Here is a 20,032-nt window from a genome sequence, read left to right as displayed (position 1 = left end):
GGATATTTATCCAAAGAAATTAAAATCAGAATCTCAAAGAGATACCTGCACCCCCATGTTCACTGCATCATTACTGACAATGGCCAAGAGATGGAAACAACCTAAATGTCCATCAGCAGGTGAATGAATAAAGGAAATATGGTCTGTAGAGTCAATGGGATATTATTCAGCCTTAAAAAAGGAGATCCTGCCATTTGCAGCAACGTGGATGGACCTGGAGGATGTTGGGCTGAGTGAAATGAGCCAGACCCAGAAAGACTAATACTGCATGATCTCACTTACATGTGGAATCTAAAAAAGTCAGACTCACGGCAGCAGAGAGTAGAACACTGGTTGCCAGGGGCTGGGGGGAGGGGAAAAACAGGAAGGGGATGGTCCAAGGGTACAAACTTTCATTTATGCAAAATAAATAAGTTCTGGAGATCTAGTATGATCTAGTAGGGCCTCTAGCTAACAAAACTGTACCAAATAGTAAAATTTGCCAAGAGGGTAGATCTCATGTTAAGTGTTCTTAACCTCCCCCCCCAACAAGAATAATTACAATAAAGGGGGTAGGAGAGAGGTGATGGGTATGTTTATGGCTTTGATGGCAGTCATGGTTTCACAGGTGTAACTTATCCCCAAACTCATAGACCTGTATGCATTAAGTATGTACAGCCTTTTCCATGTCAATGACACCTCGATAAAATGGTTGAATATAGGGCGCCTGGGTGGCTCAGTTGGTTAAGCGACTGCCTTCAGCTCAGGTCATGATCCCGGGGTCCTGGGATCGAGTCCCGCATCGGGCTCCCTGTTCGGCGGGAAGCCTGCTTCTCCCTCTCCCACTCCCCCTGCTTGTGTTCCTTCTCTCGCTGTGTCTCTCTCTGTCAAATAAATAAATAAAATCTTTAAAAAAAATGGTTGAATATATATATATATATATGACAAAAGAGTCAGAACCTGGGTAGGTGGTGTGGAGCCCTCTAAGTCACCATGGGACCTGGAACAAAGCGCTACCCTCTGGGCCTCCCTCTCTACCCTGTAGAATAGGGAGATGGGACCAGATTTCTGCTCCAAAAGCAAAGACAGGCTGAATCATAAAGCCCCCGGGGAAATCCTTAGCATGCCCATTCCTGGGTCAAATGCAAGATCCAATACAGCAGCCCTGGAGTCTGGATTAAAAAAAACAAAAACAAAAACAAAAAAACAAACCACTCCTCCCAGGAGATGCTGATGCACCCAGATTTGGGAACCACTGGAAGAGAAGATGCCCGTTCGGGTCCACAGTGGCTCAACACTGCAGGACCTGTGACTGCGTGAGCTGGAAAGGAACCCCGGATTGACACACATGAAGACTGAGGGGGCACCTGTCCCCCCACCTCATGCCTCTGCTCTGGTCTCTCGGCCCTGCCTACATCGCGACATGTCTATGGATGTGGCTCTCCCCGGCTCACCCAGGGGCAGTGGGACCACGCGGAGGGTCTGTCTCATGCACCACTTGGGCTCTTCTCTGGGCAGACTGGGTGAAACCACAAGCTTCTCTGATCCAGCGACAGAGCTCACAGCTCTGTCCCTCTCTGCTCCTATATGTCCACCCTCACAGGAGAGGAGACCCACCAAGCCATCCTGCCGAGGTGCCCGGATTCTTTTTTTTTTTTAAATCTGTTTTTTTTTTATTCTTATGTTAATCCCCATACATTACATCATTAGTTTTAGATGAAGTGTTCCATGATTCATTGTTTGTGCACAACACCCAGTGCTCCATGCAGAATGTGCCCTCCTCAATACCCGCCACCAGGCTAACCCATCCTCCCACCCCCCTCCCCTCTAGAACCCTGTTTGTTTTTCAGAGTCCATCGTCTCTCATGGTTTGTCTACCCCTCCGATTTCCCCCGCTTCATTCTTCCCCTCCCGCTACCTTCTTCTTCTTTTTTTTTTCTTAACATATATTGCATTATTTGTTTCAGAGGTACAGATCTGAGATTCAACAGTCTTGCACAATTCACAGCGCTCACCAGAGCACATACCCTCCCCAGTGTCTATCACCCAGTCACCCCATCCCTCCCACCCCACCCCCCACTCCAACAACCCTCAGTTTGATTCCTGTGATTAAGAATTCCTCATATCAGTGAGATCATATGATACATGTCTTTCTTTGTTTGACTTATTTCACTCAACATAATACCCTCCAGTTCCATCCACGTCGTTGCAAATGGCAAGATCTCATTCCTTCTGATGGCTGCATAATATTCCATTGTATATATATACCACCTCTTCTTTATCCAGTCATCTGTCGATGGACATCTTGGCTCTTTCCACAGTGTGGCTATTGTGGACATTGCTCGAGGTGCCCGGATTCTTAATCCAAGCTTCCTGGGTTCAAATCCCACCTCAGCTCCTACCAGCTGAGGGACCAGGAGCAAATGGCTTGGCTTCCTCGTGGCCCTGTCCCCCGACACAGACAACGAGGGACAAGAGGCTCAATGCTACCTCCTTGTAGGGTTGTCCTGAGGTCATGAAAATTAACCCAAGCCTGTTATTCTTACCAGCCCAAGCTGTTTGAAGCATATTCCTTCGTGAAGTGGCTGGATTAGGCGGCTCCTAGCGCAAGCTCAGGTGGGTGTCGAGGGGTGTTCTCTCCCATTTTATGGGTGGACACATGGAGGCTCAGGGCACTCCTGGGCTGGCCCCCTCTGTCCCTCCCACCCTCCTTCTTACTTGGTCCACATGATGGACGACTCCCGGCTGTCCTCGGACCAGATGCGGGTGGTCCAGTCACCGACGGTCAGGAAGTTCTTCGGGTAGAACGGATTTCTCTGCAGGGCATAGATGGGGCCATGGTGGCCTGGGAAGGTGCACACGATCTTCTCAGCTGACGTCTTGGCCTTACGATTGCAAGAGATGACAATGCCCTGCTCGGTGCCCACCATGAACTTGGTTGGCTGTGGAGGGGGCGACACAGGAGTGGAAGGTGCCATGAAACATCAGCTCGGGGCTTCACTGTCATAGCGAGCAGCCTTCTGGGGCCAGGGCGGAGGGGTCCGACGGTGCTGGGAGGGCCTTTGGTTTAAACCTCCACTCAGGCTGTTCCCCAGCCCTTCCTAAGGAGCTGCCCCCGCCTGTCCTGGCTTCATCAGACCCCACCCACCTCTAGAACCTGCTCAAGGGCCCCATCTTAATGAAGCACTCTTGACTCTTCTAGTCCCTGGAGAGACTCAGCAGCAGCCTCATGATGAACACCTCTTCATATAGCACAATTGTGTCCGCTAGACATTTAGCCATAAAGATCCTGAGTGTTTACAGATAAAGTGAATGACTGAAAGAATAAATAGTGTAAAGCATGAGTCTAGAAAGCCCCTCACCCAGCCTCCAGCCACTCTCCGCAAAACTGGGCCGTGCTGTACACCCCTGTTCATGGCAGCTTTGTTCACAGCAGCGAAGAGGTAAAAGCAACTCAAGCGTCCCAACCCCAGTGACGTTGGAGGGATGCACAAAATGTGCTCTGTACATACAGTGGAATATCATTTGGCTTTAGAAAGGAAAGAAATGGCTTTACAAAAGAAGCACAGGGGCGCCCGGGGGGCTCAGTCAGTTAAGTGTCCAACTCTTGATTTCGGCTCAGGTCATGATCTCAGGGTCGTGAGATCGAGTCCCGCATGGGGCTCCGTGCTCAGCGGGGAGTCTGCTTGAGATTCTCTCTCTCTCTCTCTCCCTTTGCTTCTTCTTCCACTCACGTGCACATGCGTGCACTCTCTCTCTCTCTCCCTCTCAAATAAATAAATAAAATCTTAAAAAAAAAAAAAGAAAGAAAAGAAACAACTGGACTCCAGGTTGGGGGTCAAAGAAAAGTGAAGAGACACAGCTTGAAAGGCCCAGAAGAGTGGGTGAGTGACGAAGTAAACCGCAGGGCTCCTGCAAGCTAGTAACGGGCAGAAATACCCAGATCCGGAGGGCCCGCCATGCCTCCAGCCTCCTCCAGCCTCAGACTTCTTGGTGGGGTTGGCCTGGCGAGCCTGGGCCTGGAGTCGGAGGCCTGGGTGTGAGCCCCGGTCGCCCCGTGTTCTAGAGAGCACGACTTACCACACTAAGGTTCATCTGTTTAGCTGGAAAGTAGGGATAATAACATCACCTCACAAGATGGTCGTGTGTGATTACGCAAGCTCATCACGCAAGACAAGTTACTAGTGTCCAGCACAGCCTGCGCTCGGTCACGGGTGTGGGAGAGCCGGGGACTAGTGGCGGCACGGTGACCACATCCAGCACCTGCCCTAGTCGTCCCTGATTTCGGGACAGAATGCTTCTCTGCGTCCTCTCCACCCTGACTACCACGCCCAGGGGTGAGGGCCAGTTCGATTGTCTCCCAGCACAGGGGTGAGGCCAGGGCACCTCCACCTCCCAAGGGCCCAGGAATGATGTCACATGACCTGAAAGCAAACAAGGGATAATTCCCCAGGGAGGGGTGGGGGGGTTGGAGGGGAGAGGAGTCAGGCCTGGGCTTCAGCCAGACATAAACCAGGAACCAGCCCAAGGCAAGAGTCATCTGGGAAAGTTGTTTTCTTGCTTTGGAGGGAGGGTGTCTTCATTTGCTGTTTCTAGAAGCTTCCGTCCTCTGGCACATTCACATTACTGCTCAGCTTCGATATTTCTTTACTGTTCCTTCCCCTCGCTAAATGCTCTAACTGTGCCTGTGCTCTGGGTTTTCCAAGGAGCCTCCTCTGACCTCATTTTCTTCTCCAACATCTCTTCCTGCCCTTCAGAAAGCGAAGCGACCCACACGAGGCAGGGACAGAGCCTGGCCTCTCCATGTTGGTCCTGCGCAGGGCTCTTCCCACAGAATGGGGCCTTTCCGGAATCCTGTCCTCTGCAAAAGCTTGCCTTCTGCTCAGCGCAGCCACTAGCCAAGCGGGGACTGTGGGAAGGAGATGGTGCGGCTTCTTTCTGCAAGCAGCTCTGCTGCCCCCTGCTGGAGAGTCCTTGGAAACACCACACACGTCCAGGAGGACCGCAGTGGGGCTGGCCCTCCACCAGGAGCTGCCTGGTGCACTTTGTAGTCCTGGCCTGCCCTGCCCTCGGCTCTGGCTGCCCCAGCGATGGAAAGCTGGCAAAGGGAGAGCTGGGGACACTCACCAAAGTAGACTCGAACTCCAGGGAGATGGCCCCCAAGGCGCTCTCCAACTGCTCCTTTCTGGTAATGTCCAGGATCACCACCTCGGTGGGTTCGCTCATCTTTCGGATATCCCACCACATGACCTGATGGTAGGACGGGGCAACTGTGAGGCTGGAGGTCCTTCGATTCTCCTGGCTTTTGCCCTCCTTACCCCCACCACCCTCCTGGGGCCAATCACTGGAGCCAAAGGGGTGGGTGTTAGAGGTGCCCAGTGACCTGCACGACAAACACACTTTGGAGAACCACTGCTCTGGCCCACGGTCTCAAACCTGGCTGATCACTAGGGTTATGGGTAAGCTTCATAAAATCCAGATGCTGGGGCCTCGCTCCAGGCCTACTGCATCAAAATCGCCAAATGTGGGCTCTGGAATCTGAACTCTTAAAGCCTCCCCACAATATGGCAATTTATAGCAATGTTGTATATGCCCCATATGCTTTGATCCAGAAATCCCACCGTATGGTATAGATGTGCCTTCACACGTGTGCAAAAACCCATATACAAATACACTGCTTGCAACATTATTCTTAGAATGACAACCTATTGAGATCCATTTAAATAAATTATGGCTTACCCAATGCAGTTCTTTTTATTTTTTTTTTTTAAGTAGGCTCCATGCCCAGTGTGGAGCCCCACGCAGGGCTCAAACTCATGACCCTGAGATCAAGACCTGAACTGAGATCAAGAGTCGGACGCTTAAGTGACTGAGCCACCCAGGCGCCCCCCTAATGCAGTTCTTGACAGGCACCGGGCAGTGTTTTATGAAATATGAAACCATCTTCAAGATATACTAAATGAAAATATCAAGTGCAGATATTTACCTAGGTGTAAGGTGTGCAGAAAGGGAGTGAAAAAGACGGATGTATTTGCTCCTGTATACGGAGACTATCCCTGAAGGCAGCCGTAAGAAGCTAATGCAGGTGGGCGCCTATGGGGAGGGGGGCTGGGAGGCTTGTGGGCAGATGTGGGAGGAAGGTGTTTCCCTGTCTGCCTTTGTGTACCTTTTGGATTTTGTTCCATGTGCACGTGTTATCTACTCCTCAATTTTAAAATAAAATGCAAAAAGGAAACGTTCTCCCGGGGATTCTGAAGGGGAACCAGGGAAGTGTCACTGTTCCCCACAACCCTGCCCTCCACAGTGGCTGGCCAGTACCTGCCCGTCTGTGGATGCCGAGAAGCACTCAGTGCCCGTCTTCGATTGCAGCCAGATGGAACCATACACAGGGTCTCGATGGCTGAACTCAATGGTGGACAGCTCCGCCACCAGGCTGCCCTTGCGGGTGTCCCAACAGGCTAGCGGGGGGGGGGGGGGGGGAAATAAGGGAAAGGTGAATGGAAGTCCAGTCTCCCTTCCCTGGTGCAGGGAGTAGGCGACGGAGGGATGCTGCTTCTCTTGGTTTGGCAGGTGTGTGGTTTTTGAGAATCAGGGCTCGTTCCCAACCTGCCTGAGTTTCCTACCGACCCCTGAAGTTCCCACACAATCTCTGTGGGAAGACTCCCAGAGTGCAAGCTTCACTCATTTCTGTTGAGCCCCTACCATGTGTTGAGCACTACACTAGACCCTCGGGAAGCCTCTGGGAATACGAGCGTCCCTGTCCCTGAGAGGCAGGAAGGGGGATGGGCAAGCAGAGCTCGTGCTGGGATTGCTCTGGTGAGGGACACGTGGGGGTGGTCAGGGCAAGCTTCCTGGAAGGAGTGAGAAGGAGCGCGGACTGAAGATGAGCCTAGGATGGGGGTGGTGGGCCAGCCAGAGAGAAGAGTGTCTCCACCCCACAGAAAGGCTCCTGAAAGTAAGAACACTGAGGCAAATCTCTCCTGCTACATAAACTCCTTCCCTTTTATCCTCTGCACCTTGGCTGTCCCCGCTGGGAGATGGGAATGCAGCTCACAGACCCCTTACGCACATTCGTTACTGGGGCTTCAGCTCTGCTGCTTTACCAAGAAAGCCCCAAAACTTCTCTAGTTCCTGTCTTGATGGATTTCGTTCTCGCTTTGCCACGAGTGTGCAGCAAGGACCCGCTCTCTCACACAGAGCTATTTCCAGGAAAGCAACAAAAAACATGATCCATGTTTTGATTTCAGGAATCGAAGTCCAAAGCATTTGCCCCTGGGCTGGCCTGGCCCAGATACGGGCTTTCTTAGCTAAGCTTGCTCTGCCTGGGCAGAGCAGCGCTCGGGAGGGGGGCTCCCCCAGCAGCCGAGCCCCAGAGCTGCTCTCATCTAGCGTGAAAAGCCCTGAAAGGGGTTATGAATAATGAGCAAGGCAAGACTCCTGAATAAATCATGCACAGTGGCTCCGCTCATCTTCTAGAGCCCTGGCACCAGGTAATTTGGCAGGAGACTTGTGGGAACCCGTGTCTGTTCCCAGGGAGGAGGTGGCAGGTCTGAGAAAGAGGGTCAGAGGCCTCAGAAGAGTGTCTAAGAAGTTTCCCTGCCAGCCGGCTCCTACTCTGGGAGGAAGAAGGGGAAGGAAGAGAACATGTGAAGGTAGGAGGGTAGGGGGCCCTTTTCAAGCCCAAGGTCAAGTCAGGCCTGGGGTGCAGCCACGGAGGCTGAGTGTCTGCTGCCTGGGGGCCAGAGGTGGAGGGCGGGCAGGCGAGCAGGGCCCACGTGGGCAGCTTCCTTCCAGGCTCTCCAGGGATCCAAAAACCAGTTTTCTAGGTGTTCCATCAGCAAAATCAGCAGACTAAGGACCTCAAAATCTCCTCCATAAAAGCAATGAGAAAACCAGCAACAATCGTCAGTCAACTTTTTCAGAACAAATTAGCCAAAATCTTGCCATCATCCAGAAAGTGTTTAGGAGAAAGCTGAATGTTAGTAAGGACAGTGAGTTTTGTGGCTTTTTTTAACTTGCCTTAGTTAAGACCCCACACTCTCCAAGTCCCACGGCAGCCTCAAAAAAAAAAAATAATAATAATAACATTTTATCTTCCTGGTGAAAACCTGCAGCCTGGCAGCCACAGGAGGGGTAACGTGGCCTGACTTGGAGCTTGCTGAGTGAAAAAAAAAAGTCTTATTATGGAGGCAACTCTTGAAAATGATAATAATTATAGGCAACTGATTAACTGTGCGGCTTCCTGAAGTGGTGGGTAACAGGTGGGCAAATAGCAAACTAACCACAAAGCTTAAAAGGCAAACCTGGAGAACAAGGTGTCCATCAGGGCTTTGAAAAGCTCCGACATATTCCACCTGCCTGGGTGGGGCTGTGTGCGTGCCCAGAGCCGAGCACATGCTCAGGAAAGAATAGAGGAGGTCCTAAGCCCCTGCCTCTGGCTGACCCCGAGGCTCTGTGCAGAGGCTCAGGTGGGGCTGACAGCTGCCTGGCTGAGTGTTGCAGGCATGCACAAACAGGCACCCATGGGTTCTCAGCAAAGACTGGTTGTCTGCAGGTGCTTAAGGAAATCCCTGTCCAGCCACTAAGCGAACCAAGCAGAGACTGTGGCGGCCACACACGATAGGGTACAGACTTCACAGAATTGGTTCAGGAAATTCACTGAAGAAATGAACCACTCCAACAAATAGCAACAAAAACAAACCCTGTGCAAGTATAAGCATCTGATTTCCAAAGCTGTCACTTTATATTATGTAAAGAGAGCAATTTCCAACAAAAAAAAAGTTACAAGATACACAAAGAAATGAGAAAATACGGCCTATACACAGGCTAAAAGGCAATAAACAGAGACTGACCCCAAGGAAGCCCAGCTGTTGGACTTACTGGACAAAGACTTTACGTCACTGATTTTAAAGATGTTCAAAGAACTACAGGAAACCGTATCTAAAGAAGTAAAGTATGAGAGTGATACCTTGTTAAATAAAAAATATCAATAAGGAGACAGGAATTATTATTATTATTATTATCAGAGAGAGAGAGCATGAGCAGGGGAGGGGCAGAGGGAGAGAGAGAATCCAAGAAGACTCCATGCTCAGCATGGAGCCTAATGTGGGGCTCAATCCCACGACCCTGAGATCATGACCTGAGCTGAAATCAAGAGGTGGACACTTCACTGACTGAGCCACCCAGGCGCCCCAAGAGACAGGAATTATTTTTAAAAGGAAGAACAAAATAGAAATTCTGGAGTTGAAAAATATGTTCACTGAAATGAAAATTCAGTGCAGGGCAACGTACTTGAGCAGGCAGAAGACCCCCTGAGCTGGAGGTAGGTCATCGAGATGATCTGTCTGAGAAACAGAAAGAGAGGGGAATGGAACTACCAAAACTGATTCAAGAAGACATAGAAAGTATGAGGCAATCTAGAACAAATAAAGAGGTTGCATTAGAGGGGCACTTGGGTGGCTCAGTCGACTTAGCCTCCGACTCTTGATTTCGGCTCAGGTCATGATCTCAGGGTCGTGAGATCAAGCCCTGGGTTGGCCCTGTGCTCGGTGCAGAGTCTCCTTGAGGTTCTCTCTCTCCCTCTCCCTCTGCCCCTGTTCCAGCTTGTGCTCTCTAAATAAATAAATTTTTTTAAAAAAGGGGTTGCATTAGCAATTTTTAACTTCCAATAGGGAAGGACCAGATGGCCTCCCTGGTGAATTCTACTGAACATTTAAAGAATTAGTACCAAATGCTCCCGATCATCAAAGGAGGAGGGAACACGTCCCCACTCATTGTGCATGGCAGGAATTGCTCACATCCATCTCTGTACAGGAGTCTCCACCTGCCTCTCCGGAGACAGAGCTCCTCACGGGTCTCATTATCCCTTTGCCCCCAGGTACTCTATCCCAGCTGGAGGCAGGTGGGCAGTAAATGCTCCTTGACTTTATACTTGACCTGTAATTTTCTTAAAACTTTTTATTCTGAACTGGTTTCAGACTGACTTGAACTATTACAACTGGAGATGCAGCTGAGCTATCAGCAAAATCCGACTTGCCCGGATGTCTGGAGTTCATCCGCTGTGGGAAGTCCCCACCTCCCTTTGTGACCCGCGGGAGGCCCGGGCAGGCATGTGGGCCTGGTGGACAGCAGCGGGGGCTGGGCAGGTCCTGCTGAAGCCCCGGGCCCCTGCTTACCAAGCTGCCCATTGTAGCAGCCTCCCAGAAGCACGTGGGAATCTTTGGGGTTGTACTCCAAGGTGACAAGAGAAGAAGATGGCTTCAGGACAATTTCAGGCCTGTTGGGGTTTTCTATAAAACAAAGAAACAAAAAAATGGTCCCACTGGGTCTAGAAAGCAAAGGACAGGGTCAAACAGTTTAACCCTTCTAGAGGTAGGCGGTGGGAAGTGGCGGGGGTTGGGGGTCGGGGGAAGCCTGGAAGCCCCTCCTGTCTTTCTCCAGGCTGCAACCTCTAGGCCTTGGTGACCAGAATCTGTCACTCTTTACCCTAGGGGCTCTTCTAGTGGTTTTATTTCTGGTAATCAGGAATGTGTATGTGTGTGTGTGTGTGTGTGTGTCCATTTTTCGGGTTTGGTAGGAAACCAGGTTAGACCACAAGGTTTTTACATAAAGCCAACTCTCCCTGACTTCCCCAAGTCAGTTTCTTTGTCTGTATAGGGGGGCTAATGATGGAGTCCACCCCCCAGGGTAGCTGTAAGCATTTGTTGGGCTGCTCAAGAGCATCATGTGCTCAGTTCTGAGCTTGGCACATACACCTACTCGTAATGGCTAATGTTTATTTTCACACTGGTGACAGTGAAGGGACATCTGACAGCATGCAGCCCCATCGCCGGCTCCCTGCCAGGCTCTCGCTCTTAGAGTGAGTGCTTCTGTCAACAAGGGTGTGTACTCCCAAGTGGACACACTGCCCCTCCGGGCCATGGGTGAAGGACAAATGCCAGGAAAGTTGGGACAGCGGTGAGTCTGTCTGAACTGGGATTTGGTGGGGTCTGGTCTTGAATGCCCTGATCAAGGATCTGGAAATGAAGGGAATTTCCTGCTTCTGATATGGTTCCCATTTGACTGTGCTTGAACCCAGACAGGGAAGGGATGAGCGGCTTCCTGGGGTCCTTGGTCCCTCCCTATGAGCAACCAGCCCTGTGAGAATCCCCCCCCCCGCCTGTGGCTTCTACCTTCCACTCCTGTGCTCTGCAAGACTCTCCCCTGCCCCCTCAGCTTTCCCGGCCACCTGGACCGCTCTGCTCCTCACCCAGGTCCCAGATGTACGATTCGTGGCTCATGCCCTCAGGCGCCCGTTGAAAATTCAGGCAAGAATATGCCACCGCCAACTTTCTGTTGCCATCAGGGTGCCAGGAGAGGTGTGTGGCTGACCGCTTGATCTCCTGGGGATCCCTTCACCGGAGAGCAAGAGGGCAGAAGACTGGAATGGAGTGGAAGTCTCCCCACACCTCTTCACCCCTTATTTACTCAATTATTTCTTTATGAAAACTTTCTTTTCTTTCTTTTTAGAGAGAGAGAGAGAGAGCAGGGGACGGGGGAGAGGGAGAGAGAGAGAATCCTAAGCAGGCTCCATGCTCAGTGCAGAGCCTGACACGGGGCTTGATCTCGCAACCCTGAGATCACGACCTGAGCTGAAACCAAGAGCCGGATGCTCAATCAGCTGAGCCACCCAGACACCCCACAGAGAAATTTATTTTAAGAACAAAGTTTAGAGGACTCCCTTAGTCAAAAATCCACTCTAGCCAGCCATAAACAGAAGGCAATGATAAACACTAAACCCATGGAAATAAAAAATATTAAATTCCAGTCCGATATTTTCATTTGCTGAAAGTTTTGAGCCTGAGGCCTGATTTCCCATTGCTATTGAAATTAAAGGGAAAGGCTTTTGAAATTAAAGGGAAAGTGGAGAATTCCAGAAATCCTGCTCCTTGGCATTTGCCCAAAAGAATTGCAAACTCTTGTCCGCACAACATATTGCACATGAATGTTCCCAGCAGCTTTGTTCATAATCGCCCAGACTTGGAACCAACCGAGACATCCTTCAGCGGGTGAATGGATAAATAAGCTGGGGTCCATCCAGACATGGGAATATGATTCAGCATTAAAAAGAAATGAGCTATCGAGCCACGGAAAGACAGGGTAGAAATGCAACGCACATCATTAAGCGAAGGAAACCGGTCTGTAAAAGGCCACATACTGTATGATTCCAACTATGTGACATTCTGGAAAAGGCAAAAGCATGGGGACAGTAAAGAGATCAAGCGTTGGCCGAGGGTCTGGGGGTAGGGAGGGATGAAAAGGTGGAGCACGGGACTTTGAGGGCAGTGAAACTATTCTGTATGATACATTTGTCAAAACCCACGGAGTGTGCAACACACGGAGTGAGCCCCAATGTAAACTGTGGATTTGGGAGTGCCACAGGCTGACCGTTGTGTCCCCCAGATTCATATGTTGAAAGCTCATCTCCAATGTGATGGTATTAGGGGGTGGCTGTGGGAGGTGATTTGGTCCTGAGCCATTCAGAATGGGATTAGCACCTGACAGAGGGCTCCAGAGAGCTCCCTCACCCCTTCGGCTTTGTGAGTTCACAGTGAGAAAATGGACGCCTGTGAGCCAGAAAGTGGGTCTTCACTGGACGCAGAACCCAACTGCCCTGAGCTGGGACTTCTGGCCTCCAGAATTGTGAGAAAGAAACTTCTGTTGTCTATAAGCCTCCCAGGTTATGGTGCAATATCAGAACGCTGGCTCACGACGGTATGACAAAGGCCCCACCCGGGCCGGGGTGTTGATGGTGGGGAGGCTGTGGGGGTGTGGGGTGGAGGGGGCGTGTGGGAACTCTCTGTACTTTCTAATCAGTTTCGCTGTGGGCCTCAAACTGCTCTGAAAAATAAAGTCTTAATTAAAAAAAGAAGAAAAAAAGAGAGGAAGGGGAATGAGCAAGAAGTAGAAAAGGCCCAAACTGAGACTTTGTCCTTGAAGTAATCAGAAGGAATACAGGAAAGTGGGAAGCCACGTAGCTTTCTCACCCCCTGATTCTTCCACTTCACTCCTCCCCTGGGAGCACTGTTAGAGTGAGAAGAGTGCAGGCTGGGATCCAGAAGACCAGAGTCCCATCCTTGATTGGGTCGCCCACCCACTGTGTGTCCTGAGCACCATCCCCTCCCTGGGGTCAGTCCCCTCATCTGTCAAACGTAGAGGTTGGACAGGATGATGTCCAAACCATCATCCTGCTAAGGTATCCCTACGGAAGATCAGACCTCAGCAGGGAGGGCAGCCCCCCCACCCCGTCCTGGCCCCTTCTCCTCGAAGCCCTTGGTCCTGCTCTGCACACCGCGACTCAGCCCTGGATCAAAAAAGGGTCCTTCCTGGTTGTGCTGGGACGAGGTCAAGTACTTCCCAGGACCCTCAGTGGGTCATGGTAGCCCAATGAATCCCCCAGGGTTGGCATTTGAGGCTAACCACTTCCAAAATCATAGGTACACATATATATTATTTTTAAACAAAAAAACAGTGCTACCCTACATACTGTTCTGCACCTTGTTTGTTGTGGTTTGGTTTCACAAAGTAAATCTTGTCCCAGAAGGGGCTGTCTCCTCCTTCATTCTGACAGCTGCGTGGTATTCCACTGTGTGGGCCTACCAGAATTGCTAGAAGCAGTCCCCTACGGATGGATTCATCTTGCTTCCGGTCTTTGGCTAGCCCATGCCCTGCTGCAGTGAATGTCCACACACACAGTGATTCCACACACACATGTATCTATGGGAGAAAGTCCTGTTGTCAAACTCTGTCCTTGGAGGTTATTACCAGGTACACTCCCGTGAGTGTGGATGGGGGTCCTGTTTGCCCACAGTGCTGCTGGGTCACGGATGTCCCGTACTTTGTACTCATTCTGCCCTGCATGAATCGACCTGGCTTGCACGCAGCTTCGCAAATTCCCTTAGTCTTTCCCTTGAGTCTGTCCTCCTCTTCCATCAACCAGACCACCCCCAAGGTAAGGACCAGTTGGCTGCTGGGTGTTCTATTGCTCTGCTCCTTACCAAGTTTGTAGCACAGAGGACTTTGTACCCACGGCATGGGGTGATCAGCAAGGAGTGACCTTTGGAAGCATCCACCCAGAGGGGTGACAGAGATCAGCCAGACACCTGCCTAGCTAGAGAGGTACCTGAAAACATTGATGGTTTTAGCTGAAGGGGCCTCCTCTGTCACCTCCACCGCATCCTCGTCATCAAAATACTCCTGGTAGATGTCTATGGCATTATTCTGCTTGATGCAGTGCTCCATGATCTGAGGGGGACACATCGGGAGTTCTTAGCCTGACCAGGACTGAGATGGACCAGGACTGGCAGGGACAAGACATATCCAGTGGTCTCTCCCATCCTTCCAGCCCATGCATTCTCCATGGGGGCACCTTCACCTCCAAGGGGGTGAAAATTGGTTTGGGGGGGTAAAATAATATTACTTTTTATGTATAAAGCACACATATATATATAAATATATAAATATTACTTTTTATGTATAAAGCATATATATATATATATATAAATGTCATGGGGAAGGCAATTAGGAAAAAATGTCTAAAAAGGCTCATTGAGGGACAACAATGAAAAAAAAGGTGAAGAAACACTGCTCCAGTCAAACAGAACTAGTAATCACTCCATATATAGCACCCATCTTCTGGTTCTGCCACCCAGAGGGCCCTCCCCATTTTTCCAGATGTCCAACAAGGAAAAGCCCAAGCTCAAGGGCTTCCTTTTCCAGGAAACCTTCCCTGATCCCTTCAACAGGAAATCAAGTCTCCCTCTTTACGGAGCAAAATAGCAAGTCATCCCTCCTCTTACAGCATGTCTTTCTACATTATACGGAGTTATCTCTGTATTTGTCTTTGACTTCCAGTGGACTATAAACTCTTGGGGGCAGGATGTAGGTGAATTTTTGCAATTTTTTTTGCAATTCATTTTTGCAATCTCTGCTGTGCCTGGCAGAGGCTCGTAGCTCAGTCCAAATGTGCTGAATGAATGAATGATCCCTACTGGCAGGTGGTTGCTGGGAGGGTTCTTTGGGGTCCTCTTTGCTTAAGGGGAGCACTTGTCAGAGTCCTCCTAAAGCCTGCCTAGCACTTGTACCCTCCCGTCTTCCCCTATGGTCTGCTGTTATGGACTGGGTCTGCCTGCTCCCAGATAGAAGGTTCCTGAAGGTAGTCAGTGCTCTTGCCCCAAGTAGCCACAGAAGCCGAGCACAGGGCCAGGCACACCCAGGGCTTCACGTGCAGGCGGGGAGCCCGAGTGATGGCTGGGGCTGAACGAAGCCTCACCGAGCCAAGCTGCATGATGGCGTTGACGTAGTTCTCATCCTTCTCCACCTTCTTCCGGAACCGGATCGTCTGCTCCAGCTCCAGGGGGTTCACATCCTTGGGCCAGCCGCCCTCAACATGGTTAATCCCCCGGGTCTCCATCTCAAACCGCTCCGTGTTGGCCTGAACAAAGAGCCGTGGGTGAGAACATGCTTGCCCCAGGTGTAAACATGAGGACATTTCCGCCAACCAGGATCGCGGGCCCCCTGCCCCTCCGGGGCCCCAAACACACAGGGATGGACCAATGAGGTGCTTCTGGCCAAAGCCATAATTCTGTCAGGTTCCAGCAAGGAACTTTCTGGTCCTCAGATGGTCACTGGTAGCCACGGAAGTGCTGCCCTACAGAGCTAGCCGCTTCGTGGCCGATGCCGCTGGCTGTGGGAAATCCAATTTTGACTCTACATAAACCCTAATGACCAGAGGAGTCCACCCATCTGTTCTGTGCGGTCCCAAAGGAAAAGAAGCAAATGAGCCTGCTCTGCCTTACCATTAACAATGTCACGGGTATTGAAACAGGGAAATGCGGGCGCCTGGGTGGCTCAGATGGTTAAGCGTCTGCCTTCGGCTCAGGTCATGATCCCAGGGTCCTGGGATCGAGCCCCACATCGGGCTCCTGGCTCAGCAGGGAGCCTGCTTCTCCCTCTCCCTCTGCCTCTCTCCCTGCTCATGCTCTCTCTCTCTCTGTATCTCTGTGTCTCAAATGAATAAATAAAATCTTAAAAAAAAAAAAGAAACAGGGAAATGATGTAAAGGTGGGGATTGCTCTGCCCGTTCTCTGTGGCAGGGAGGATGGTAGATACAGATGTAGTTTATCCCTTAAACTTGTCGCTTTGCCTCCTTTCTATTCCCACCGCCATTTAAAAAATTGTGGTAAAATACATATAAAATGTACTATTTTAACCATTTAAAAGTGTACAATTCTGCGGCATTAAGGACCTCCCTGATGTTGTGCCACCATTGCCTCCGTCTAGTTCTAGAACTTTCTCATCACCCCAAATGGAGACCCCAAACCCAGTAAGCAGTCACTCCCTTTCTTTCCTTTCTAAGCCAGGGCTCACAAAAGCAACAAGTCTTCACGGGCTGGAGACCCTAAGGCCATCCTGTTTAGTTGGCTACTCCGAGGACAGCATCACCCCGGTCCCTGTGACAGCAATCAGCTCTGGGAGAGCAAGGAACTCAGTGCGTTTGAACCGTGAGTTACTGGAACCACCCATGAAGTGTTTTTGGCCAAACAAGTGTGATTTTCACCGGGTTGATTTGGGACATGACCAAGTGGCTTCTCTCCTTCAAGCTAGTTTTCTCTCAGCGGCGCTTGCCGTAATCGAGGCGGCTCACCCACCCGCTTTAGACAGGCAGGGAGCTCGAACTGCAACATGACGCTCCGCTCTCCTATCATGGAGGCCCCTTTGACTAGAACTTTCCGTTGCACCCTTTCCTTTTCACAAGCGGGACAGGTGCCTGTAGATCCGAATCCCCACTCTCTCAGTTTACCTCTCCCAGCTGCACCACATGCCTCAGATGACTCTAGTTAAAGAGTCTTAGGGGGTAAGACCAGAGCCCACGGGAGAGTGAGCATCCTGAGTCACATTCACCTGGCCTGGGGAATGGCTGGCTCGGGGTCTTTTCCTGCCCCTGGGCACCATGGTGGGTCATGGGGTCATTCTGCCCTCATACTTCCAGCATCTGCACTGGGCCACTCTAACTGGCTACCAGTCACCCAGATGGAGTCACCCTGTCCTCCTTACCACCCTGGCTGGCCACCCTGCCCAACTACAGCTCCACCGGCCCAGTGCCCCAGGGCAGGGCCCCACCTCGTGTTCTGACATGCTAGTGGAGCACTGGATGCCCGTGTCCACCGGGTTCCGCTCCACAAACTGCTCGGCCAGCTCGGGGTTGGGCGGGATGTCGATGTTCAGCTCCGCCTGGCGGTCGGAGAAGTTGCATTGCTTCCCGAACTCGCTTCGCTTCTTCACATACACGTACACGATCTCCATGGTCCCGGCAGCTGCAGGGGGACAGAGGGAGGGTGTGCAGTAAGGGGCCCCACCTGGCTGCTTCCCCGTCCCCACGGGCCTCACCAGGGTTGGCTCCAGATTCCCAGTCTGGTGGAGGGGACGGGTCCTAGGGGATTTGTTCAGAAGCCACATCTGCATTAAAAAAAAATCATGTATTGAGTAATGACTACGCGCATTATCTGGTTCCGTTCTTGCATTTGCCCTCTGAGGTGGACAATAGCATCACCATTCTACTTTGGAGGAATCTCATACTTAGAGATGCTCTGAGTCCCCTGCCCAGGACCACATGGCTAATAAGGGGTCCAGCCACTCTGCCTGACTCCACGGCTCTTACTCACTAAATGATAGTGTTTACTGAGCTAATATGGTTATTGGGGGGCAGGAAGAAATATTGAGGCGATTATGTTGGACTAAATCCCCTGCCACACACTGGACCTGGTCATACAGCACACGGATTTGAGAGCCCCAGGCCCCCCTGGAAACTCCCACCCAACCACCTGATTGTCCACAACTCCCTTCCCAGAGTTCTAGGTTACTGGACTCTACCCTCCGCCACGCCCGGGGGCCCCACTGGAGCCTCTTCCCTCTACATCACTCCAACCACGACGGGGCTGGGAGTCCTCCGGAGAAGGGGAGAGAGCCAGCCCACTTCCCAACAGGCAGAATAGTTGAGCCTTTGAAAGACTGGTCACAAAGGGTGCAGTGGGGAATTGGAAAGCAGGCTGGGCTGGGCGCTGACCTCAAGGTCTGGTCCTGCCTCTCCCTAGCTGCTTGACCGTGGCTAGACCACTCAGTCACTCCAACACCTGACGTACTCAGGCTGCAGCACAGCTGGAACGCAAGGTTCCACCGCACGGATGCTAACCGGAAGTCTTCGAAACGCAGTGGGCAGTTCCCACAGATGGCTCTTCTCTTCACTGACCCCTGTCACACCAGGAGACTCTGTGGGGTCTGAGAGCTCCTTGGTGACTTCCATGGCTGGCCAGCTGATGAGTCTATAATACCGTACTGTGGAGGTAAGCACAGTCACCCTTTGTGGCCACACCTAACTCTTAGAAAGCGTGTCTTTGATGGCAGGTTCCCCAGAGCTCAGACTGTGGGTCTGTGAGGCTCCTGGGACTGCACAGAGCCCTTGGATGAGTGGGTGGGAGCCATGGGGAGGACAGCTGGACAAGAGCCTTGCCATGATCGGATTTACAACAGAAGGTCTTTGGTCACCCAGAGTTTAGGTTTTTGCCTGTGAGCAGGTGTTGCTAGCTTCGAACTGAATGGGGACCTTGTGGGAAGGTACTTGGAGGACATGGGTCCTGCTTTCAGTAAAACCCACAGACAAATGTCCAAACTTAGGAAACAGATGAAAAATGCAAGAGATGCTAGGGGAGTCCCTCATTTTACCAAGCAACATTGTACTGGAGTTTTTGCCCAAGAATGCCCTCTGGGGCACTCAACATGAGTCTGTTTTTTTTTTTTTAAAAAAAGAAAGCTAATTACACAGAGTTTTCTAGGAATTTATAGGTTTTGTGAATGCCAGACCTCATGCCTTATATATAGTTTCCATTCTTTCACTTACTCATTCAGCAAACATTTACTTAAAGCTGAATAATCAAGAAGGCGTGGTACTGGCATAAGGATGGACATATGTATCAATGGAAAGGCATCGAGAGTTCAGAAATAAACCTTTATATTTATGGCCAACTGATTTTTGTAACAGGTACTAAGGCAGCTCAAAGGAGAAATGATGGTCTCTTCAACAAATGGTGCTGGGCCAACTGGGCGTTCACATGGGACAGAATGACATTGGACTCCCTACCTCACACCACACACACACAGATCAATGCAAAATGGATTGCAGGCCTTAATGTAAGAGCTAAAACTATAAAACTAAGGGGGAAGAACACAGAGGGAAATCTTCATGACGCTGATAGACCAGATTCCTTAGATAATGGCATCAGAAGTATGGTCCATAAAAGCAAACACAATAATAAATTGGACTTCATTCAAATTAAAAACTCTGCACCTCAAAAGATAACATTGGAGCTCAGTTGGTTAAGCCGCCCACTCTTGGTCTTGGCTCAGGTCTTGCTCTCTAGGTCGTGAGATTAAGTCCCGTGTTGGGTTGCACACTGGGCGTGGAGCCTGCTTAAGATTCTGTCTCTGCACCTCCCACTCCCACCTCACATACACATGCTCTCTCTCTCTCTAAAAAAAAAAAACAAAAAACAAAAAAACCAAAAAACATAACATTAAGAAAATGAAAAGCCACAGACTTGGAGAAAATACCTGTAAATCATATCTGATAAAGGACTTGCATCCGGAATATATTGATATCTGCGGGTCCCGAGTGCTGTGAACAGCAGTTTGCAGGTACCCTCACTGCTTGCCCCCACAGCCCGCCAGATACAATTCTCATTTTGCATATGAAGAAACCAATGCCCAGAGAACTTAAACACCTTGTCAAAGGTCACAGTTCTTAAGTTGAGGCAGAGCCAGGGCCCAGGGCCGTCTGGCTCTAAAGCAGTGATTCTTAACCTTGGCTATAGGTTTAGAAACTCCTGGAGGCCTTTATAAAATCACAATGCTCAGGTTAAACTGCAGACAAATGAAATCAGAGTCTCTCCATGGGATATTTCAAACTCCCTAGGTAACTCCAGCGTGCAGCCAGGGTTGAGAACCCCCGACTTAAAGTGAG

At 50.6% G+C, this 20,032-nt stretch overlaps 1 protein-coding gene across 4 annotated transcripts in view; it reads right to left on the bottom strand.

Moving 5' to 3' along the window:
• The window catches only part of DNAI2 (dynein axonemal intermediate chain 2), a 35,657-nt gene that overhangs the window by 7,567 nt on the left and 8,058 nt on the right, over nt 1–20,032 (bottom strand). For all 4 annotated transcript variants that reach the window (XR_010408714.1, XR_010408715.1, XM_064583399.1 and 1 more), the window contains 8 exons: nt 17,140–17,333; nt 15,290–15,451; nt 14,141–14,262; nt 11,228–11,370; nt 10,155–10,268; nt 6,298–6,437; nt 5,107–5,229; nt 2,698–2,921 (listed from right to left, as the gene is read on the bottom strand). Coding sequence is in view for 2 of the 4 variants with exons in the window: in XM_064583399.1 (XP_064439469.1) it covers nt 2,698–2,921; nt 5,107–5,229; nt 6,298–6,437; nt 10,155–10,268; nt 11,228–11,370; nt 14,141–14,262; nt 15,290–15,451; nt 17,140–17,333 (1,222 nt within the window). In the remaining 2 variants the exon portion in view is untranslated. The remainder of the gene's footprint in view (nt 1–2,697; nt 2,922–5,106; nt 5,230–6,297; nt 6,438–10,154; nt 10,269–11,227; nt 11,371–14,140; nt 14,263–15,289; nt 15,452–17,139; nt 17,334–20,032) is intronic.

Source organism: Mirounga angustirostris, unplaced genomic scaffold (assembly GCF_029215605.1).
Source record: "Mirounga angustirostris isolate CCGP_5_RB_7025 unplaced genomic scaffold, mMirAng1.0.hap1 SCAF_17, whole genome shotgun sequence".
NCBI lineage: Eukaryota > Metazoa > Chordata > Mammalia > Carnivora > Phocidae > Mirounga > Mirounga angustirostris.
This window is presented reverse-complemented; position numbering and strand designations above follow the sequence as displayed.